At 34.7% G+C, this 24,242-nt stretch overlaps 1 protein-coding gene across 3 annotated transcripts in view; it reads left to right on the plus strand.

Annotated features, from left to right (window-relative positions):
• The window catches only part of GULP1 (GULP PTB domain containing engulfment adaptor 1), a 273,282-nt gene that overhangs the window by 154,597 nt on the left and 94,443 nt on the right, over window positions 1–24,242 (plus strand). For all 3 annotated transcript variants that reach the window (XM_033400258.2, XM_033400261.2, XM_004276921.3), the window contains exons 3-4: window positions 12,763–12,837; window positions 18,504–18,565. In XM_033400258.2, coding sequence (XP_033256149.1) covers window positions 12,810–12,837; window positions 18,504–18,565 — 90 coding nt within the window. In that variant the 5' untranslated portion in view covers window positions 12,763–12,809. The remainder of the gene's footprint in view (window positions 1–12,762; window positions 12,838–18,503; window positions 18,566–24,242) is intronic.

Here is a 24,242-nt window from a genome sequence, read left to right on the forward strand (position 1 = left end):
TGATTATATGTTTTGGATATATAAATTATTTGGGAAATAATTGATATTTTTATAACATTAAGTTATGTTGCTCAGAGCAAGAAATATATCCATTTGTGTAAATTATCTTTGTTTATATACAAGTTTAAATTGTTTTCTCCATAGAAATTGTAAGAATTTTTTATATTAATTTCCAAGATACTTTATAGTTTTATTCCTATAGTGAATAATATTTCATTTTTGATCATGCTAGCTATTATAGGTATAGAGTAATACTATTCATTTTTATAAGTTGATTTTGTATATGGCAATTTTGCTGAACTCTCAGTATTAATTCTAATAGGTATTCTGCAGACTTTAAAAGATGGGTAGTCATATCATCTGTAATTAATATTAGTTTTATCTCATCCCTTCCATTCATCACACTCATATCTTTTACTTTCCTGCTATGGCAGGAGCAAGTACCTTTGGTACCATGGTACAAGGTTTATTTTGCTCCCAGGCTTAAAAGTATCTTAATATTCTCCATTAAGTGTGATAAATGGTGAAGATTACCAAGTGAAGAAGATTGTCATCCTTTCTAGTTTGTTAAGGGATACTTTTTTTCTTTTTAATTCTGTAAAAGTTTTTTCAAACTGTAAAAAGTTTATTGTGCATTTATTGAGTTAATTACATCTTTTCTCAATCAGCCTGTTAATGTGCTTAATTATATTGGCAAATTTTCTTATATTGAACAATTCTTGCATCCTTGGCATAAACCTCATATTATCATGATTATTATATTTATTTATTTTATTTTATTTTATTTTATTTATTTATTTTTTTGATGTGAGTGGACCATTTTTAAAGTCTTTATTGAACTTGTTACAATATTGCTTCTGTTTTATGTTTCGGTTTTTTGACCATGAGGCATGTGTGATCTTAGCTCCCGGACCAGGGATCAAACCTGCTCCCCTTGCATTGGAAGGCAAAGTCTTCACCACTGGACTGCCAGGGAAGTCCCACATGCTTATTTTAAATACACTATCTCACAGTAGCTGTGAAGAGTTGAATTGTGTCCTATCAAAATTCATATGTTGAAATCCTAACCCCCCATTACCTCAGAATACTAAAAAAGTATGTTTTCAGTGGTAATAACTCTGAGGCATTGTCTGTCTTCAATGTAGTTATTACTCCATCACATTATATTATATTATAGTTACTCCATATAACATTCATAGTTCAAAGTTCTTTTCTTTCAGTATACCTTGAAAATATTGCTTACTTGTCTTTTTTGCGTCCTTTGTTACTGTTATGAAGTTTATTATTAATTTGGTGCTTGTTGCTATTTAGGCAATCTATTTCTGCCTGCATGTATTGTATATTTTGTCTTGCATTTACTATTCTAAATTTTAGAATAGTATAAATATGTAAATAGTATAATATGCTTAAGTAAATAGTATAATATGCTTAAGTCTGAAACTTTCAATTTGACATTTTTCATAATCAATTTTAATTCTGTGAAAATCCACTTCATAATTTTTTTTAACTATCTTTTTTCTCTCTTTTTATTTTTCTTTCTGGTATTCCCAGGATCTAGATTTTGGCACTTTTATTTCTATCCTCTAACTCTCTCAGTATTTCTTTGATATATCTCTTCACTCTTTTCGTAGTCCCCTAGGAGAGTTTCTCCATTTAATCTTTGTGCTCAGTAATTCATCTATAAATTTTACCTATTCTGCAACTTAGTCCATTTTTATGGCTTTTTACAATTTCAGGCATTATGTTTTCATACTGATATTTTCCATTTGGTTCACTTATTAATGACTTCTTACTCTTTTCTCACTTACAAATATTTCCTCCTTTGTCCTTAGGTAGATACTATCTCCATTTCCTTCTATTCTTAGAATTTTGTTTCTATGAAAAGTTTAACCTAGATAAAGAATATTTGCCTTATGAGAGTAAATTTTTTCTTCATGTTTTTGGTACAAAAACATGGTTTTGGAACAATCACAGTGTTTGCTGAACTCCAGTCTGAAAATATATGGGGCTTTATCAAATTATTCATTAATTTATATTGTTTCAGCAAATATATTATTTCAATAGATTTCTTCCTGTTTAACAAAGGAAATAGCTCTTTTATCAGAGAATCATCATGGCTATTATCATTATAAGCTTGTTTATAATGTTTTCTTTGATGAAAAAGTAAGTGCATTGTCTTTATTTGCATAATTTATCACAGTCCTGTACTATGTATGTAATAAGGTAAGATTGTAGCTTTGTTAATCGGATTACTAAACAATCTTAGAAATTTTCCTAACAAAATATCTTCAAATTAGTTGTCCATTTTCAACAGATTTTGGGAGCTAAGATATATGTTTGTATTACAATAAAATGTATATTGTTTTAGAAAACAACTTGTTAATTCACTTTGTAATTAAACAGATATTTACTCTGGGTATGAACTAGATGCTGCTAGGGATGCAAAAATAACAAAATTTAAAAAACTAAGATACATTTACTTTTCTAGGATTGCAAAATGATTTTGCAATTCATTTGATGCTGAAATGAAAGCACCCATGAGTGCAAGAGAATGAGAGGGCTAGCTCCATTTGAGTAGATATATTCAAACGAAAGTTTGTAAATTAATTCAATGAAGTAGGTTGATGTTAGTTGCCAGAACTCCTTGTGAGTATGGTTAAATGGAGTGTCAAATAAAAAATAAATCCAGATTTAGATAAGGAGAGACCTTATTTGAAAATATTAGTGCAATAAGGAGAGTGGATGATTGTGGTAGGGAGAATATGCCAAGCATAGGATCAGCAGGCATCTCAAAGGCTAGGCAGAAAAGGGCTTTTCTCTTATAAGGAGGAGTAACCAAGGCTGGAAAGAATGGGATGTGGGTGGGAAGGTAGGATGAGTGAGGATGGTACAACTGGGGACAATAGACCAGAGAATGTTTTACTGTGAGGTCAGCCTCTTCTTAGAGGAGACTATGAAGGAAGGGTTGAGGCTGCTAGGCTGAGAGTGGGTCAGAGGAGCCTGGGGGAAGGAGAGAAGCTTAGGTAAAGTTTGGTCAAATCAAGGTAGCAGGTCTTTTGTCCAGATTGGTCAGTGGCACAAACAGTTCAGCTAATCATTAATGAAGCAAAGAATGGGAATTTGGAGGGTCAAAGTCTGGCCTTGTCCTGGATAAACAGGGGAGTGCCCTAAATCTTATCTAAGTCTTGTAGGGAAGGGTGGTTCTTTGTAGCAAGCCATTTCCAGAACACAGAGGGATGGGGGATTTCCTTAACCTTTGTTATTTTCCAGGGTCGCAGGGCTAGGGTAAAGTTCAACATGGTCAAGATGGTGATGAAGGTAAGGAGATTTCTGAGGAGAAATGTTTTGGCAGCTAGATGGGAAAGGCTGGTTGAAAGCCCACAGGAAGGAAACCAGCAGATTTAAGATTACCATAGTCCCACTAAAGTTAAAAATAGGAAGTTTTGATTGTAGTCACAGAGGCAGAATGCATTATTAACTGTGGTCAAAGCAGTATTGAGTGTAGGCAAGTGTAGTGCCTCTAAGAGTAACAGTAATGCCTCTAACAGTAAGGAAAGCATAATTTTCGAGTGGAGATATTTGGAGGCTCTGTTTTGGAGGATTAGATTTCCTGCCCATCAATTCCCTCGTAACTAAGCCACTAACAATGTGAGGTGCTCTAGATATCAGGTGAAAAGATGTGAGAAGTTTCTTCCAGGGCTGATTTAAGAACTGGTAAAAGGAATAATTTCCCTCTGTCTGTCTGTCTTAAAACAAAACTTTATAAAGTGATTAAAATGGCAAATCTATGCACATTTATAAATTCCTGATTGTTAGAACTTAATGTAAAGATAAAAACTGCTTACCATACAAAATGTCAAAAAAAAGATCATATTAAAGCAAGACATTTAAATGAAAAAAATCCTTTCAAGTGAAATACCCTAATAAAAGGAAGAAAATTTGAAACTGAAGTAAAAATTTTTTATATTGTTGCTTTGTCTGTAGAGATCAACTGAATCTTAAAACAATATATATTTCACAAATTCTAGTCTTAAAATCCATTGTCTTGAGTCCTAGACTATAATAGCATTAAATGAGCAGTCAAGCTGTTTTATTCTAGTCTTTCAAAGGAATTCAGACAGTTTTGCCAAAGATAATGTTACCTCAGTAATGGGATCCCACAAGTTCTCACTCACAGTTAGGATATGGATATCAAAGTGTTTGGTGAAATGACGAAAACAGCAGGTCTAAAAAGATAATTCTTTTGTGTACAATCAAAATAAAAAGGAGAGACAGTGTATTGTGAGTTTTAAAAAAAGGGGAGAATGTTGAGTAGAATTTGTACAAAGAACTTCAAAGTCTAACCTTTAAAATGAAGCTAAACCTAGGTTACCTTTAGGTCCACATATAGGAGAGCCATGTGTATTCTTTTGTAAATAATGTTTGTTTCAATATTTTGTCTTTAAAAATATTTCTCTTAGCATAATTTATTTATTGTGATTATTTCCTTTTAGAGAAAGGTAACTGACCTCCCATTAAGAACATAAGATAGCCCAGGGAGAGAAATAGTTCATCGATCGTTGGTTGAAGTTCTCATGAAAAATCTCGATCTAGTTATTGAAATATACTGCTATAAGCCTGCCAAAGTATAGCTCAGGATTTTATAGACACTTGTGGAAGTATATTGGGATACTCATCATACCCCTGGGATTGCTCAGGTGGTTTGAGATTTCCGCTACATCTCCTTCCCTGGAGCTTTCTCTCTTTTGGTTGAAAGGGCACAACCTTATTCTGGAGGGGGTGAGTGGTGGCGGCACCACCAGGCTGATACTCAGTCCCTGCACGGAGTTCTGTGGTATCCCAGCTTTGCCATAATTATTGTCCGGATACTACTGCACAATGCTTAGCTCTGGAAATGACTTTTGAATATACTTCATTCAGATCCTCTTACAAGAGAAAATGTTATTGTTAGAATAAAGTGGTTCAAATTTCATAGCTTTCAGTGTCAGTAAGAATAGGCTGTATGTGCCCATTTTTCTTTTTGATTCATTGTAGCCTTTATTTTGACTTCGCTCTTGGCATTGGAAGAAATTCAGGCCCTTTTTATTTTGTTGCATAGACCTGGTATTTCTGGACCTTATATGTCAAGGTTTTCTCATATATAAGCCATTCTGAAGAGTTGGCCACATTATCAAGAGCTAAAGCTGTCCTTAGACCTTCCTCTCCTCCTACTCAAGGGTGTTGCACAATAGTCTAGTTGGGAGCCTCAGGGAGGGCCAGTGGATGGCTCCCAGAAGGCGATTAGCAGTGTGGCTAGGAGCCCTCTGCTCTAATCAGCATGTGCCATACGTGCTCTGCCCTACAACCTGAAACCCTTCCCCCCCGCCTCACCTTTAGCCTTTGCCCATTTGGGAAGTGACTGTTCACATACACTCTGAAGCTGCCCCTCTGTACGAAACAGCCATTCCGTGCTTCCTCCTCTTTCTTTCAGGGGTATCTACCTCTTTTATAGGGCTCCTCCCTATCCATGGAGCCCCATACCCATTCTCGCCTACGTGTCAAAGATGATAAGTTCATTGAAGGCAGGGACCATGTGCTACTTATTTTTACTTTTCCACTCCTATAATGCTTGTCGAATAACGTGGTCTTGAAATGTATCTTTTGGAAGGGCGAAGGATTTTTTTATGAGTGTTAAGAGATACGGGTCAGTATTATGAAAATAACGATAAGCATTTATATCCCAAGTTAAGGAATTTCAGAAAATACTAATGCTGCTATTTCTTAGTAAATTATAAATGTATAGCCTCTTAAACACATATCATGTGACTTCTCCTTCTGTGAAACGTCTCAGTTTGTGCACTGGTTAGTTTTCTTGGCTGCACTCAGTAATGATCTACAAAAGCAAAGAGCCCTTTGCAAATTACAGTCCTACAATACAATGAAGAAGAATATTATAAGATGTCTTACAATTGGGAGTTTTAAGCAGAGAACCTTTACAATAGACACTAATTAGATCCTTAAGAGTGTCAAAAATGAGCTGAGTTCTCCCAGGAGGATTTTGGAAGTTTCCTTTACCATGGCAAGCAATGAAGTTGCAATTGTTAGCAACTGCTTTAGAGTATTTAGCAACGTGGAGGAGTTAATGCAGGATCTAAAATTGTCTGACATCATGTCAGGATTACCTTCCTGGATTATATATTCAAAAAGCACACAAAAGTTTTGAGAGTAAGAAAATGCATCTTATATGCATTCACACGAGAAAGAACTTTTTTTTTAACTTCACCTAATTTACCATCCTGCAAAGAACTAAACCTAATGATTAGTCTTCATTATTTTAACATCATCTCTGATCTCTTAGTGAACAGGATTTTAAGGTGATGTATGACATATTAATGTGAACCATGTTTTAATCAATACTGAGGTTTTTTTTTCTTTTAACCTTGAAAGAATTCAAGGAAAATTTGATATTAAATGTACTTATAAGGATAAAAATGAAATTCAAAGCCAGCTGCTTTACAGCTTTTAATATTCATACCATATAGAGTTTCTTTAGTCATAACAGTGTGACAGTTTTTTAAAACAAGAGCTTGGGCAGCAGGTTGCAAAGCAGGAAACTGCCATTCATTAAAAAGTCACCCTAAACTTCTTCTAAACTAAATTATAAATATCTGTGGATTTCCTTTGGTAAATAGTTTTCAAACTTGGATATGCTGGATTTATTTTAGAAAAATGATTGTTGGCTTCAAACTTGTTTTAAAATTAGGCCTAAAAAGGTTAAATTTATAGAGTAAATGAATACCAAGTGGCCTCATGGTGTTTTGTCAATGGGATTACTGATTTTTACTTAAAATATGGGATTAAAAGAATTCATCTAATGGCATCTGCTATTAATATTTATAATGTATTTAAAAATTTTTATTTGGAGATTTAAAACTCCCAATTGGCTTTAAACTTGGAGTGGTAATATTTCAATACATTATGAATAATTTATGAATTATGAGTTTTTTCCTTGATCACGTTTAAATATTCCATTTGTACTTTGAATATAGCCAGACTTACTTGCCTCTGGATTCTTAAGAAAGATAAAAGCAAAAATGTTTATAGTTTTTTATAAAGAAATTCAAAATGGGCCTTAGGAAAAAAAAATCACTCTTACCTTTCCCCGTATATAATTAGATTATCTGTTTCTTCTTGATCAAGCTTTGATCTTTTGCATACTTTAAAGATGTTGCTCCTCTGTCTTCTAGTTTGCAGGGTTTCAGATGTGAAAACTGCTGCCATCCTAATCTTTGTTCCTCCGTACTTGTCTTTTTCTCTGGCTGGTTTTAAGGTTTTCTCTTTGTTCTTAAATTTGAGCAATGATTATGATGTGTCACGGTGTTGTTTTCTTTTTGTTTCTCATATTTGGGGTTTAAGCTTGTTGAATTTCTGGGTTTATATTTTTCATCATTTGAAAAATTCTCAGCCTTTATTTCTTCAAATATTTTTCTCTCTCCTCTCCTTCAGGGACTATTCAACCACTTGAGGCTTTTCCATAATTCAGTGATCCTCTGTCTCTCCCTCCCTCCCTCCCTCCCTCCCTCCTTCCTTCCTTCCTTCCTCCTTTCCCCCTTCCTCCCTTTCTCCCTCCCTCCCTTCCTTCCTTCCTCCTTTCCTCCTTCCCTTCCTTTCTCCCTCCCTCCCTCCCTCCGTTTCTTCCTTCCTGCCTGCCAGCTAGACTTTCCTGTGTTGCATTATAATTTCTATGTCTGTGTCTTCAATTTCACTACTCTTTTCTTCTGCAATGTCTTACCTGCCGTTAATCTCATATAGTATATTTTTTACTTTATACATTGTGGTTTTCATTTCTAGAAGTTCTATTTGGGTGTTTTTTTGTATCTATTTAATCTATCTCCTAGCTTCTTGAGCATATGGAACATATCTAAATGTCCTTGCCTACCACTACCATCATCCAGGTCATTTGTAGATCAGTCTTGATTAATTTTTCTTCCCATTGTGGATTGTATTTTTCTGCTTCTTTGCATGTGATATATATATATATATATATATAGCCACCCCCCACACACACACACGTTTTATTGCATACCAAGTATTGTGAATTTTACCATGTTGGGTGCTAATTAACCTTAAAATCCTTTTGAGCATAGTTTGGGATATAGAGAAGTTACTTGGAAATAGTTTGATTCTTTTGGGTCTTGTTTTTAAAGATTTGTCAGGTGAGGCCAAAGCAGCATTTATTCTAGCCTTAATTTCTCCCCACTGATAAGATGAGACTCTTCTTAGTAATCAAACTGAAGGTCTGTGAATTCAAAATTTTCCTTCCTTGCTGTTTGTTCTTGTGTGAGCTACAGGCACTGTTCTCTCTAAATTTTGTGGGTGGCTCTATCCTCAGTCTTGGGTCATTATCATTACTCAGTTCGATTGTAAGAAGGATTTTTTGCAGGTATCTTTAGTGCTTTCGGTAGAGTTCTTTCCTCTCCAGTGCTCTTGACTGCAAAATAGGCATCTTCATTTCACCACATTCTCAGCAATATCTCCAAAACTCAGGGAGATTGCTGGGGTTCAACTGAGTCACACCTCCCTGGACCATAGTCTGGAAACCTTCTCCATGCATTAAGCCAGGGAAGTCATAGGGCTTACCTTATTTGTTTTTCATCTCTCATGGATCACTGTCCTTTGTTGCCTGATGTCTAATGTCTTAACAGTCATTGTTTCATACCTCTTGTTTCATTTTTTAGGTGTTTCAGATGGTAAGAGAAATATAGCCTCTGTTACTGTGTCTTGGCCAGAAGCAAAAGTGTCTAAATAAATCTACATAGCTGAATTTAATATATGGAAAGGTGTCAACATAAATTTCTGAGGAAGGTTTGGATTATTTATTGAATGATAGTGGTTCTTTTTCATTGGGATATCAGTGTATGTTTTCATACCATATAGCACTCTTAATCTTAAAGAGTTTTATATTTTAAAAACAGGATTATAAAAAGTATAGCACATGCAAATACAGGCAGAGACACACAATATTCAATAGTCAATCCCGGGGAATGTGAAGTTGAATGAGTGTTGTCATATAACTGATGGCCATGTAAATTGTTACAACCCCTTTATGTTTAGTTAAAAAAAAAAAAAAAGAAAACCTAAATAGTAATACTTTATACCTAGTGATTTTTACTCTGGGATGCTATTTTATGGGAAAAATGAATAAAAGCTAATTTTTATGTAAATTATTCCCTTTGTATATATTTAGCTAAAATTTAGAAATAATAGTTGTTTAATGATAGGGCAATGATGCATCCATGTGTATATAGTCACCAAAACAATCTTTACGAAAAGTTTATCCAAACAGAAAGATATATATTATATTGTAAATGGAAGTAAAATCGGTTTATGTAGAACTTATATTTCTTAACTTATTAATGTGTTAAGTTGATAATGACATATATCTTATTATGTCAACTGTAGAGTGCATTAAAACATGTATTTTTGTTGTTTTTTTTAAATTTATTTATTTATTTTATTTATTTTTGGCTGCGTTGGGTCTTCCTTTCTGCGTTCGTGCTTTCTCTAGTTGCGGAGAGCGGGGGTTACTCTTCATTGTGGTGCGTGGGCTTCTCATTGCGTTGGCTTCTCTTGTTGTGGAGCACGGGCTCTAGGCATGCAGGCGTCCGTAGTTGTGGCTTGCGGGCTCTAGAGCACAGGCTCAGTAGTTGTGGCGCACAGGCTTCATTGCTCCCTGGCATGTGGGAACTTCCCGGACCAGGGCTTGAACTCTTGTCCCCTGCATTGGCAGGCGGATTCTTAACCACTGCACCACCAGGGAAGCCCAAAACATGTATTGTTATACATTAAATAGGTGTAAGTATATTGAATGCTGACTTAGTGCCATGCACTGTACTATATACATGGGCATAGAGAGGGAAAGTAAGATCTGTTTTACAAAGAAGTGTAGAGTGCCATAGGATCAAATAAATAGGCTAAAGAACGGTGTTTGGAAAGTGAAATTATTGTTTTTTAGTTACATTACAAGAATGGCTTATCTGATATTCATTGACATTTATATCTACATGTTTTGTGAGCAGGCAACAATCCTTCTGGTGTTTTAGAGTCATAGAATTGTACTGTTATTTTATACTCTTCTTATTTGGCCTACTGAACTTTATACAATTATTCTAAGGTTTATTACTTTCTGTCTATATGTCCCCAAAGAGTTTATATTATATTGTTCTTAATTTAAAAAGCACAATATTATTTAATTTCGTGGATTTTAAAATTATATAGTATTAAATGCCTTTATATTTTATGGTCTGCTATTGTTGAAAATGTCTACCTAAAAGTGATGAGATTTGGGTAGTGAAGAGTCATACTGAATTTGATCTGCTGATTAATAGACATCATGGTATTGGTCTCTTTATTCTTCCAGAGAAATTGAATCTTACATTTGGATACATTATATTCCTTTTCTGCTAGTTTTTGATCTTCACTTATTCCTTGAGGATATGATCAATTAATGATCATGTCTGTTATGTTCTAGGTGAAGAGTATCTCTTGGGAGAATACAGAATATATTTTGTCCTTATCGTATTTCTTTGCATCTTACAGAGTGCCTGGAACTGGAGATCAATAAATTATTTCTGAGTGAATGAATAAATTAATTGTAGAAAATGAAGTCATTTAAATTGTTACATATATATATATATATATAATAGTAATATCTTTCATACCATAGAAAATAAACCATGTTATATTGTTAATATACATGGAATAATTATCTTGGCATTCTAATTCTTAAAATGTATTCTCTACCTATCTTGTATTAATAGCATATATCATGAGAAGATGAGTAAAGTAGGGGGTGAATAACAGATTGATATTATTGTGTCATTATCTAAGTCTACTAAACAGTACCTAGTAATATTTTATAATTCAGTTAACTATTTTAATTTTTCTTGGGAGTAGAAGTGCAAGGACAGAGACAGCAGTAATTTCACTGCAATAACAACTTTATGATAAAGATTAATTTCTCTGCTGTGCTTCAATTGCTATGTAGATTTATGGAGAGTGTACGGACTGAATGTTTGTGTTCCCTGCAAATTCATATGTTGAAGCCCTCTCCCCCAGAGTGCTGGTATTTGGAGATAGAGCCTTTAGGAGCTAATTAGGTTTAGATGAGGTCACAAAGGTGGGGCCCCAGTGATGGGATTAGTGTCCTCATGAGAACAAGAAGAGATAAGAGTGCCCTCTCTCTTTCTGTCATGTGAGGAGACAGCCAGAAGGTGGCTGTTTACAAGCCAGGAAGAAGGTCCTCATTAGAACCCTACCATGCTGGCACCCTAAAGTATGACTCTCAAACTTCCAGCCTCTAGAACTGTGAGGAATAAATTTCTGTTGTTTAAGCCACCCAGTTGATGGTATCTTGTTATGGCAGTCTGAGCAGACCAAAATAAAAATTGTTACTGAGAAGTAGGGTGCTGCTGTAACAAACACCTAAAAATGTAGAAACAGGTTTGGAATTGGGTAATGGGGGGAAGCTAGAAGAGTTTTGAAGTGCATGCTAGAAGAAACCAAGAGTATTTTGAAGGGATTACTAAAGACGATTCTGGTGAGAGGAGAGCTGGAGAGGAAGTTTCCATCTTCTTAGAACATACATAGATAATCATGAACAGAATGTTGGTAGAAATCTGAATGGTAAAGGCCATTCTGATAAGGTCTTGGAAAAGTGGAACATGTTTTTTGAACAACGGTGAAAAGGTGATCATTGTAATAAAGTGGCAAAAAACTTGGCCAAATTGTATTTGTGTTCTAGTGTTTTGTGGAGGGTAAAACTTGCAATCTATAAAATTGGATATTTAGCTGAGGGGATTTCTAAGCAAACTGTTGAAGGAGGGGCTTGGTTCCTTCTAATTGATTACAGTAAAATGTGAGAAGGAAATGAATTTGTTAAGCAAAAAGTAATCAGTACTTAAAAGATTTGGAAAATTCTCAGCCAATCCATATAGCAGAGAACACCAAAGGTATGGCCAAATAGCCCTTTGATGAGATTAGTATCTATGTGAATTGCATACCTAATCAACTACTCTAGCAAAACATTGCCAGTTTCAACTGAAGAAGATGGAGATGGGATGAAATGAAGAACAGCTTTTGGATTTCTTAGATCCCACAGGACAGGACCATACAGCTATTTGGCTGTGAATGTGCACTATTCTTCAAGACTAGGAATGAATGATCCTGAATGTGACTCGGAGATCATCAAGGCTCCCTCCTTGGCTTCAGGGGTGGGGAATGGGAGGTATGCCATTGCCTTGGTTTCAACAGATAGGCAGCAGCTGTCTGGAGCATCATGGGACACAGGGCTGCCAAGCATAGCCTGATTGGGGGTGGGGGGCATGACCCCCATTTATATCAGAAGACTTCTGTTTATCCACCACTGCTGTTAATGATAACCCAAAACATTACCACACTTCTTGCCAACAAGCTCAGGGAAAAGTTAACCTTCTTTATTCTTAAATTTGAAGGTAAATATAATTAGTGAAAGATGTATAATAGGATAAAAGACAAAAGTTAAGGAACTTTGGAGGAATTTCATTTGATATATTGTTCTTACCTGCTGTGCCACTCATAATATTGAGTATTACGTTTATTCTTACCCATTGTCCTTCAGGATATTTTGAAATATTGTTTTTAAACATCTAGAAAATTGAAAAAGACTGTGATTAAAATAATTTACATAAAAGAGGTTGATCAACATTCCTTTATTTATGCTTTACTATTTTCTTAATTTTATAGGATATAAAGTGTGATTGAACTGAACATCTATTTGGTTGATCCTCATCATGAACCGTGCTTTTAGCAGGAAGAAAGGTAAGTGTGTCCACTAAAGACCTGGCAGTCATTTCAATATTACTGTTCAAATCCAGCAGAGATGTTAAGAAATCACTTTTTCTGATTATCAAACCATGTGACTCTAGAATGAAGTTAGAGTTGCAAAAAATAAAGTGATCTGACAGGAAGTTAGTCCTAACTTCACTTTTCATAGCCATAGTACTAAATTCCCTGAGCTTACATGGGCTATAGTGTTTTAAATTCACTCGTGTGTGTGTGTGTGTGTGCATGCACTTCACTTTTTATTGAATAATGAATAAGGATTCATGATGGGTGAATTGATAGCAAGAGGCCAAATAAATTTGTTATTAATTTTAAAGTAGGAATTTAAAATAAGTATAAAGATATCGTAATTATCAGTACAGAAATTTTTTTAAGGGGCAGGAAAACATGGCATTTGGCAAAATATTTCTTGATACACTCATAGGAAAGATAGAAAGATTTGATAGTTTTATATAGTTCAGTAAAGTTAAAATAATGTATCCTTGCCATTCTAGAAGGAGTTCTCTAGTGGTGGGCACAGGGCTCTCTCCTGTTTAACATGCTGTCAATGACCTGGGAGAGAATACTTAAATGATGCCACTCAAGTTCTTAGGTGATTGAAAGTAGGAAGAGATAACTGATGTGGTAGGATTACAGGCATATGGGGGGGAAATGACTAGTTAGGTCATATTCCACACTGTAAACTTAATAAGATATTGTAAATTGCCAAACATGGGTCCAGAACCTCTAACACTTCTATACTTATTTATATATGGTTATTATTTGGAAGATGCACCTTAATTGCTGTGTGGGTAAAACATGGCTGAAGAATAAAGTCATCAGTGTGGTTATCAAAGGTTCCAGTTCATTTTCTAATGGATGAATAATGAACAGTCTTGAACCAGGAAATAGATTAATTGTTCTACTCCATGCCCTCAGTCACAGTGTGTTCTTGCTTTTAAGGATGAATTGACACACTGTAACATGCCTGGTTGATAAAGGCTGAGATGACTTCAGGACTTTCAACCATGCAACAGGAAGCATGGCTGAGAACCCTTGGTGTGGTCTTGCAATTTTTGAAGACCTATGAATGTTTGAATGCTGTCATTTGTTCATGGAACTAACTTTAATAAAGGACAAATGGGTGTAAATTATAAGGTCATTGATTAAATGTAGGAAAAAAATTCCAACAAAGTTGTGCCAAAGTATAACGGAATTATTCAAAGTATTACCTTTATTTTTTACTGAAATGAGAGGTGTTCGAACATTTGGATGTGGTACAGAGGATTAATGTATTCAGTAGGGATTTAGGTAATGTGAAGAACTTTCAGGCACCTTTCAACCCTGGGAAACCAGGAATTTATTATTTTACTTATTTTTCAGAATAAGAGGAAGGCAAAATGACATTTATTGTGGTCTGTAGCTTGCTTCTGATTTAAAACATATACCAAAAATAAAATCATCCTTCTTTTTATTCCCTTTACTAGTAAAAAATCTAGAAATAATTCTCTGATATATAGAAGTATTTTTACTAAGACAATAAAAACCTTACATCACAACTCATCACTTTAAACACACTATCTTGTTTTTTAAAGACATTTCAATATCTTCGCTTCTTTTTATTTGCTTAGAATTCCCTTTCCCATGGTTTTAAAATTGAAACTTCACATTTCTAATTTACTCTTTATTTGAAGGGGATTTGGAGTGGTTTTTCACTGAGAAATCCCAAGTGTTGGATAGTAAGATGAGTAACTGGCGATTGTATATTTGGCTCACTTGAAGACAGTGGGAGTACAACCATGAGGAAAATCAGAGTGATCTAGAGAATCAAGAAGCAGAAACTTGTTATTTCCTGCTTTGCTGCATTCTCTTTAAATTTCTTTTGACTTCTCTTATTTTTCAAGTCCAGTGATTACATATCAGAAAATTTTTGATCAGTATTTCACTCCAGTTCATTTAGAACCTGATGCCGGGAAGTTCTACCTTAAGTTCACCAGTCACTTCACACTCTCTCATTTATTACAGTTGTAAAAAGAAAACTTCTTGGAGCCTGTGCTCCTAGTTTCAACCAGTAGCACTATTTGTTGAATTTTAATTTGAGATGTAAAACTGGAATTTTATCAGAGAATTCATATACTTGACCATCAGGAACTGTAATTATAGCCCTAGAGAATATATAATTCAAGTCATCTTTCCAATAACTAGCATCAACATACACTGTACTGTACTCTAAACAAAACAAGATCGTCTTTTATCTTTAAAAACTTATCTCTTATTTCATAGATATCCAATTTACTTGGTTATTACATGCAACCTTACTGAATCAGAAACCCAAGGAAAAGAGATTATCTTAAACCTAAACATAATTGTTTTTTTTTCTCTTTTTATTAAATCTCCCAATTAGTAATTTGGTATTCTTTGATTGAATTGTCCAGGCACTTCACTGATTTTCTTTGCAAATGCTTTAATGGTTATTAGAGTTGCTCATAGGGTCTGAAAAAAACTGAATGTACTAGAATTGCATCATTTTGGACTATTTTGAAAAGCTCTGTAAAAATTATCTAACCCCAGATTCATAGATTAAATTTTAATTAATGTTTTATAGCTTCTTTCTTTCCCTATGTTAGCTTTCTTTTTGAACTTTTAAAATCTTATATTCTATTTATTATGTCAAAAATTAATCGTTTAGTTAAAAAAGCATAAATGTGATTATTCAACTAATTACACTTTATGTTCTTTAACTTATCAGTTGATATAGTGATAAGTAGAAATAATCATAGTGCAAAGCACTTAAATTTCAATAGTTTTAAAATATTTTCCTTTTCATGAAAATTTTATTCAAATGCATCCATTCATCCATCAATATTTAGTTTTAAATTAATATGTTCAAAGTAGGTTTTTTCACTATTTTAAGCTCTGGTGATACAAGAATAATGAAGTTTACTGCATCTTTCTAGATGAACTCTTAATCTAAATACATTTGAATACCTAGATTTATTGACCCAGTAGTCAGAGTGGTTTGACAGCTGTCAAATATTTTTGAAATGTTGGCCTTTCCTTTTATGTGAATGTTCACTATTAAGTCAGTGATTATAGTTTAATATCAAGAAAGGGAACACATTCTAGAGTGTCTGTGTTCCTGTTTCATCACCAACTCTATGTATCCAGTATCTTTTGTGGGTCCATATAGTGACCAAAGACATCATCTGTACCCTTTCTTCAAGGTCAGACACATCTATATGAGTTAACATATAGTTTTGTCCTGTCAGTTTTTTCTTTTGCCAAAGTATAAATTAGAATGACATTAAGGACTCATTTTGGAAATCCTTCAGGTTTAATAGGTGTATTACCTATACTAGAGGTATGTAATGAACAACCGTTAAATCGTCAGCACTTGGTGTGTGGATGTAGATTTTTTGTAATTGTAGTAACTGCAGCTTATCCGCTGGTAATTTAGTATTGTGATTATTTTAGTCTTTCACCAGTAACAGCTAGATATACCTAACCTCTTTCTAGGTTACTGCAATACGAGACTATAACAAAGACAGTGTCATGAGTTTTAAAATAATAGTGTTTTAGAGGAGAAAGCAGTTATCCCTCTGCTTCAGGATTGGAATGAACCATCAGATTCAAACTTTAGTTAGACTTTGCATCCTCCTGAGCTATGCTCTGTGTCTTGGAAAAGGAGACATGAGAAGAATTGAGTTAAGGGGTAAAAAAAAGGAACTAGATATCTTTCTAGGTTTTCTGAGGGCAGATCTTTGGTGTTTTTATTATCTTGGCATACAGTATTGTGATAAATTTATTTTAATATACAAGAGCAAGACTATATTCCAAATCTAAGTACAAATTATTCTTGAATTAATCATATCACTATCCAGTAGCAGTCATAAAGAGAAAACTGTAGTTAAAATGAAAATCCATACAAGAAATAAGAGTTATACATTATTGTCAATGTCAGTATGTCAATACCGCTTTTTGAAGCCTAGGATGTATTGCTTCTCAAAATATTTCACCCAAGTACGGCTGTCACATATCCACTTCAGTAATCAGAAATAGCCCTAAAATTCATCATAGGCACAGGATTTTATTGATCCCTCATGTTTCGTCTTAGAAATCCTTGTAAATATTGCATTGAACCCCATAAACATATTTAATATATAGTGCATTATCCTTTGAATGGTTTAACATAATTAAAATTCCAGGAATATATGCCATTTTCTCTATGTCTTCACATTCCTCCAGTTTGAGAACATATTAATTATACCGAACTAGTTTCTGTTAACATCATTTTCTTTTTTTTTTTTTTTTTTGCGGTATGCGGGCCTCTCACTGTTGTGGCCTCTCCCATTGTGGAGCACAGGCTCCGGACGCGCAGGCCCAGCAGCCATGGCTCACGGGCCCAGCCGCTCCGCGGCATGTGGGATCTTCCCAGACCGGGGCACGAACCCGTGTCCCCTGCATCAGCAGGCGGACTCTCAACCACTGCGCCACCAGGGAAACCCTAACATCATTTTTAAATGTTCTGAATTGAATGTTGAAAATGCTTTGTTAGTAATCTGATATTTTCTTTTAGTGTGTACTTATTTAATATTTTTCATGGTAAAATATATGTCTGATTTTATTCTATTTATAATATTGATTCTAAATTTTTAAATTCCCATTAGGAGTAAAATATTCCCAAAACTCCACTTAAGACATAACATATTTGAAGATTGAGAAGTTTTACTACAGACAAATGCAGTTTGTAAAAAATCAGCAAATTAGATTTGTGTAAACGTTAGCATGTTTTGCTTTTTTCCTGCTTATATGTTCCACAAAATATTTTTGGAAGATATGTGGAATATATAAATCAAATTCAAAAATTGAATGAAAATTTTATTTTCTATTTTATCAATAATATACAATACAAATTACTTTCGATATCTTCTATTTTTTTTAACATCTTTACTGGAGTATAATTGCTTTACAATCTTCTTTTAATTACTTTTATTTCTATTATTCTATTACACTAATTTAAATAGTGTAATAATTTCAAATTACTGCATTTAAGATCATTTATATCCAAAACTCCTGATAGTGGACCCTCAATCAATGTTTCTTTAAATTGAGGTTAAAAAATTATCCTAATATTATATTAATTTTTAAATGAATTTAGTAGATTGATTCATTTCAGCTTTATATAAATGCAGTTGTTAGTTTAATGTTAGAATTTCCCGTTACTAGTTAATTCTTGATACTAAGGAGTAGTAACAGTCATGAGAAAAGAGCAGATTACTATTTATTGAAAAGGGAATTAAGAAAAATAACCTGTTATTCATGAGAGTATCACATGAAATAAGAAAAATAACACATAATTATTCACATAATTGATATAATTACTCATAGCCCAACTGATGTTCTTTTAATATTCTTTAAAAATTCAAAATTGTTTTATTATTAGAAAGCTTTTAAAAGGAAAATACTTTTATATTAAGGAAAGAATCCTATAATTACTTTGTGGTTACATTGTTCATATATCTGACTAGTTATTATTTCTCATTTTAGCAAAACTATCTCCAAATTGGAAGTGCTCCCATCCATATCAGACTCCTTTTAAATGCATGAATATGACACCCTTAGAACCTGTGATTTAATTTAACACTGTGTATTCTTCATTGCAGACAAATCATGGATGCATACGCCAGAGGCTTTATCAAAACATTACATTCCCTATAATGCAAAGGTAAAATAGTTCATATGATATTACTGAATTTTATTTTGCTATAGTATTATTGCTATTATATTATTTTTTTATTTAACATCTTTATTGGAGTATAATTGCTTTAGAATGTTGTGTTAGTTTCTGCTATATAACAAAGTGAACCAGCTATATGTATACATATATCCCCATATCCCCTCCCTCTTGCGTCTCCCTCCCACCCTCCCTATCCCACCCCTCTAGGTGGTCACAAAGCACCGAGCTGATCTCCCTCTGCATTACAGCTGCTTCCCACTAGCTATCTATTTTACATTTGATAGTGTATATATGTCAATCCTACTCTCTCAATTCGTCCCATCTTACCCATCCCCTTCCCCATGTCCACAAGTCGATTCTCTGTGTCTGCATCTTTATTCCTGTCCTGCCTCTAGGTTCATGAGAACCTTTTTTTTTTTTTTTCAGATTCCATGTATATGTGTTAGCATATGGTGTTTGTTTTTCTCTTTTTGACTAACTTCATTCTGTATGACAGGCTCTAAGTCCATCCACCTCACTACAAATAACTCAGTTTCATTTCATTTTATGGTTGAGTAATATTCCATTGTATAAACGTGCCACATCTTCTTTATCCATTCATCTGTTGATGGACACTTAGGTTGGTTCCATGTCCTGGCTGTTGTAGATACTGCTGCAATAAACACTGTGGTACATGGCCCTTTTTGAATTATGGTTTTCTCGGGTATATGCCCATTAGTGGGATTGCTGGGTCATATGGTAGTTTTATTTTTAGTTTCTCAAGGAACCTCCATACTGTTCTCCATGGTGGCTGTATCAATGTACAATCCCACCAACAGTGCAAGAGGGTTCTCTTTTCTCCACACCCTCTCCAGCATTTATTGTTTGTAGCGTTTTTGATGGAGGCGTGTGAGGTGTGAAGTGATACCTCATAGTTTTGATTTGCATTTCTCTAATGATTAGTGACGTTGAGCATTCTTTCATGTGTTTGTTGGCAATCTGTATATCTTCTTTGGAGAAATGTCTATTCAGGTCTTTTGCCCATTTTTGGATTGGGTCGTTTGTTTTTTTGATATTGAGCTGCTTGTATATTTTGGAGATTAATCCTTTGTCAGTTGCTTCGTTTGCAAATATTTTCTCCCATTCTGAAGGTTGTCTTTTAGTCTTGTTTATGGTTTCCTTTGCTGTGCAAAAGCTTTTAAGTTTCATTAGGTCCCATTTATTTCTTTTTGTTTTTATTTCCGTTTCTCTGGGAGGTGGGTCAAAAAGGACCTTGCTGTGATTTATGTCATAGAGTGTTCTTCCTATGTTTTCCTCTAAGAGTTTTATAGTGTCTGGCCTTACATTTAGGTTTTTAATCCATTTTGAGTTTATTTTTGTGTATGGTGTTAGGGAGTATGCTAATTTCATCCCTTACATGTAGCTGTCCAGTTTTCGCAGCACCACTTATTGAAGAGGCTGTCCTTTCTCCATTATATATTCTTACCCCCTTTATCAAAGATAACGTGACCATATGTGCGTGGGTTTATCTCTGGGCTTTCTATCCTGTTTTATTGGTCTATATTTCTGTTTTTGTGCCAGTACCATACTGTCTTGATTACTGTAGCTTTGTAGTATAGTCTGAAGTCAGGGAGCCTGATTCCGCCAGCTCTGCCTTTCTTTATCAAGATTGCTTTGGCTATTCTGGGCCTTTTGTATTTCCATACAAATTGTGAAATTCTTTGTTGTTGTTCTGTGAAAAATGCCATTGGTAGTTTGATAGGGATTGCATTGAATCTGTAGATTGCTTTGGGTAGTAGAGTCATTTTCACAATGTTGATTCTTCCAATCTAAGAACATGGTACATCTCTCCATCTGTTTGTATCATCTTTAATTCTTTCATCAGTGTCTTATAGTTTTCTGAGTACAGGTCTTTTACCTCCTTAGGTAGGTTTATTCCTAGATATTTTATTATTTTTGTTGCACTGGTAAATGGGAGTGTTTTCTTAATTTCTCTTTCAGATTTTTCATCATTAGTGTATAGGAATGCAAGAGATTTCTGTGCATTAATTTTGTATCCTGCTACTTTGCCAAATTCATTGATTAGCTCTAATAGTTTTCTGGTAGCAGCTTTAGGATTCTCTATGTATAGTATCATGTCATGTGCAAACAGTGACAGTTTTACTTCTTCTTTTCAGATTTTTAAATTTCTTTTTCTTCTCTGATTGCTGTGTCTAAAACTTCCAAAACTATGTTGAATAATAGTGGTGAGAGTGGGCAATCTTGTCTTGTTCCTGATCTTAGAGGAAATTGTTTCAGTTTTTCACCATTGAGAACAATGTTGTCTGTGGGTTTGTCATATATGGCCTTTATTATATTGAGGTAGGTTCCCGCTATGCCTACTTTCTGGAGAGTTTTTATCATAAATGGGTGTTGAATTTTGTGGAAAGCTTTTTCTGCATCTATTGAGATTATCATATAGTTTTTATCCTTCAATTTGTTAATATTCAATTAACAATTGATATCAGGATATCAATTGATATCCTGTCAATTTGTTAATATCCTTTAATTTGTTAATATTCAATTTGTTAATCATGTGTATCACATGAATTGATTTCCATATATTGAAGAATCCTTGCATTCCTGGGATAAACCTCACTTAATCATGGTGTATGATCCTTTTAATGTGCTGTTGGATTTTGTTTGCTAGTATTTTGTTGAGGACTTCTGCATCTATGTTCATCAGTGATATTGGCCTGTAGTTTTCTTTTCTTGTAACATCTTTGTCTGGTTTTGTCATCAGGGTGATGGTTGCCTCGTAGAATGAGTTTGGGAGTGTTCCTCCCTCTGCTATATTTTGGAAGAATTTGAGAAGGATAGGTGTTAGCTCTTCTCTAAATGTTTGATAGAATTTGCCTGTGTAGCCATCTGGTCCCAGGCTTTTTTTGTTGGGAGATTTTTTTTTTTTTTTTTTTTTTTTTTGGCGGTACATGGGCCTCTCACTGTTGTGGCCTCTCCCGTTGTGGAGCACAGGTCCGGACACGCAGGCTCAGCGGCCATGGCTCACGGGCCCAGCCGCTCTACGGCATGTGGGATCCTCCCGGACCGGGGCACGAACCTGTGTCCCCTGCATCGGCAGGCAGACTCTTAACCACTGCTCCACCAGGGAAGCCCTTGGAAGATTTTTAATCACAGTCTCAGTTTCAGTGCTTGTGATTGGTCTGTTTATATTTTCTGTTTCTTCCTGGTTCAGTCTCAGAAGGTTGGGCTTTTCTAAGAATTTGTCCATTTCTTCCAGGTTTTCTATTTTATTGGCATATAGTTGCTCGTAGTAATCTCTCATGATCCTTTATATTTCTTCAGTGTCCGTTGTTACTTCTCCTTTTCCATTTTAATTCTGTTGATTTGAATATTCTCCCCTTTTTCTTGATGAGTCGGGCTAATGGTTTATCAATTAGGTCTATCTTCTCAAAGCACCAGCTTTTAGTTTTATTGATCTTTGCTATTATTTCCTTCATTTGTTTTTCATTTATTTCTGATCTGATCTTTATGATTCCTTTCCTTCTGCTAACTTTGAGGTTTGTTTGTTCTTTTTTTCTCTAATTGCTTTAGGTGTAAGGTTAGGTTGTTTATTTGAGATGTTTCTTGTCTCTTGAGGTAGGATTGTATTGCTATAAACTTCCTTCTTAGAACTGGTTTTGCTGCATCCCATAGGTTTTGGGTCACCATGTTTTCGTTGTCATTTGTTTCTAGGTATTTGTTTCATTTCCTCTTTGATTTCTTCAGTGATCTCTTGCTTGTTTAGTAGAGTATTGTTTATCCTCCATTTTTTACAGCTTATTTTCCTGTAATTGATATCTAGTATCAAAGCATTGTGGTTGGAGAAGATACTTGATATGATTTCAATTTTCTTAAATTTACCAAGGCTTGATTTGTGACCCAAGATATGGTCTATCCTGGAGAATGTTCTGTCAGCACTTGAGAAGAAAGTGTATTGTGTTGTTTTTGGATGGAATGTCCTATAAATATTAATTAAGTCCATCTTGTTTAATGTGTCATTTAAAGCTGTGTTCCCTTATTTATTTTCATTTTGGTTGATCAGTCCATTGGTGAAAGTGGGGTGTTAAAAGTCCCCTACTATTAATGTGTTACTGTCAAGTTCCCCTTTTATGGCTATTAACATTTGCCTTATGTATTGAGGTGCTTCTATGTTGGGTGCATAAATATTGACAATTGTTATATCTTCTTCTTGTATTGATCCCTTGATGATTATGTAGTGTCTGTCTTTGTCTCTTGTAATAGTCTTTATTTTGAAGTCATTTTGTCTGATATGAGAATTGCTACTCCAGCGTTCTTCTGATTTCCATTTGCATGGAATATCTTTTTCTATCCCCTCACTTTCAGTCTGTATGTGTCCCTAGGTCTGAAGTGGGTCTCTTGTAGACAGCATATATAAGGGTCTTGTTTTTGTATCCATTCAGCCAGTCTATGTCTTTTGGTTGGAGCATTTTATCCATTTGCATTTAAGGTAATTATTGATATGTATGTTCCTATTACCATTTTCTTAATTGTTGTGGGTTTGTTATTCTAGGTCTTTTCCTTCTCTTGTGTTTCCTGCCTAGAGAAGTTCCTTTAGCATTTGTTGTAAAGCTGGTTTGGTGGTGCTGAATTCTCTTAGCTTTTGCTGTCTGTAAAGGCTTTAATTTCTCCATCGAATCTGAATGAGATCCTTGTTGGGTAGAGTAATGTTGGTTGTAGGTTTTTGCCTTTCATCACTTTAAATATGCCCTGCCACCCTCTTCTGGCTTGCAGAGTTACTGCTAAAAGATCAGCTCTTAACTTTATGGGGATTCCCTTGTATGTTATTTGTTTCTTTTCCCTTGCTGCTTTTAATTTTTTTCTTAGTATTTAATTTTTGATAGTTTGATTAATGTGTGTCTTGGCATGTTTCTTCTTGCATTTATCCTGTATGAGACTCTCTGCACTTCCTGGACTTGGTTGATTATTTCCTTTCCCATTTTAGGGAAGTTTTCAACTATAATCTCTTCAAATATTTTCTCAGTCCCTTGCTTTTTCTCTTCGTCTCTGAGACCCGTATAATTCAAATGTTGGTGCGTTTAATGTTGTCCCATACGTCTCTGAGACTGTCCTCAATTCTTTTCATCCTTTTTTCTTTATTCTGCTCTGCAGTAGTTATTTCCAGTATTTTATCTTCCAGGTCACTTATCCATTCTTGTGCCTCAGTTATTCTGCTATTGATTCCTTCTGGAAAAGTTTTAATTTCATTTATTGTGTTGTTCATCATTGTTTTTTTGCCCTTCAGTTCTCATAGGTCCTTGTTAAATGTTTCTTGTATTTTCTCCATTCTGTTTCCAGGATTTTGGTTCACCTTTACTGTCATTACTCTGAATTCTTTTTCAGTTAGACTGCCTATTTCCTCTTCATTTGTTTGGTCTGGTGGGTTTTTATCTTGCTCCTTCATCTGCTGTGTATTTCTCTATCTTCTCATTTTGCTTAACTTACTGTGTTTGGGGTCTCGTTTTTGTAGGCTTTAGGTTCATAGTTCCTATTGTTTTTGGTGTCTGCCCCCAGTGGGTCAGGTTGGTTCAGTGGCTTGTGTAGGCTTCCTGGTGGAGGGGACTGGTGCCTGTAGTCTGGTGAGTGGGGCTGGATCTTGTCTTTCCAATGGGCAGAGACGCGTCTGCTG

This window comes from Orcinus orca, chromosome 7 (assembly GCF_937001465.1).
Source record: "Orcinus orca chromosome 7, mOrcOrc1.1, whole genome shotgun sequence".
In the NCBI taxonomy this organism is placed as follows: domain Eukaryota; kingdom Metazoa; phylum Chordata; class Mammalia; order Artiodactyla; family Delphinidae; genus Orcinus; species Orcinus orca.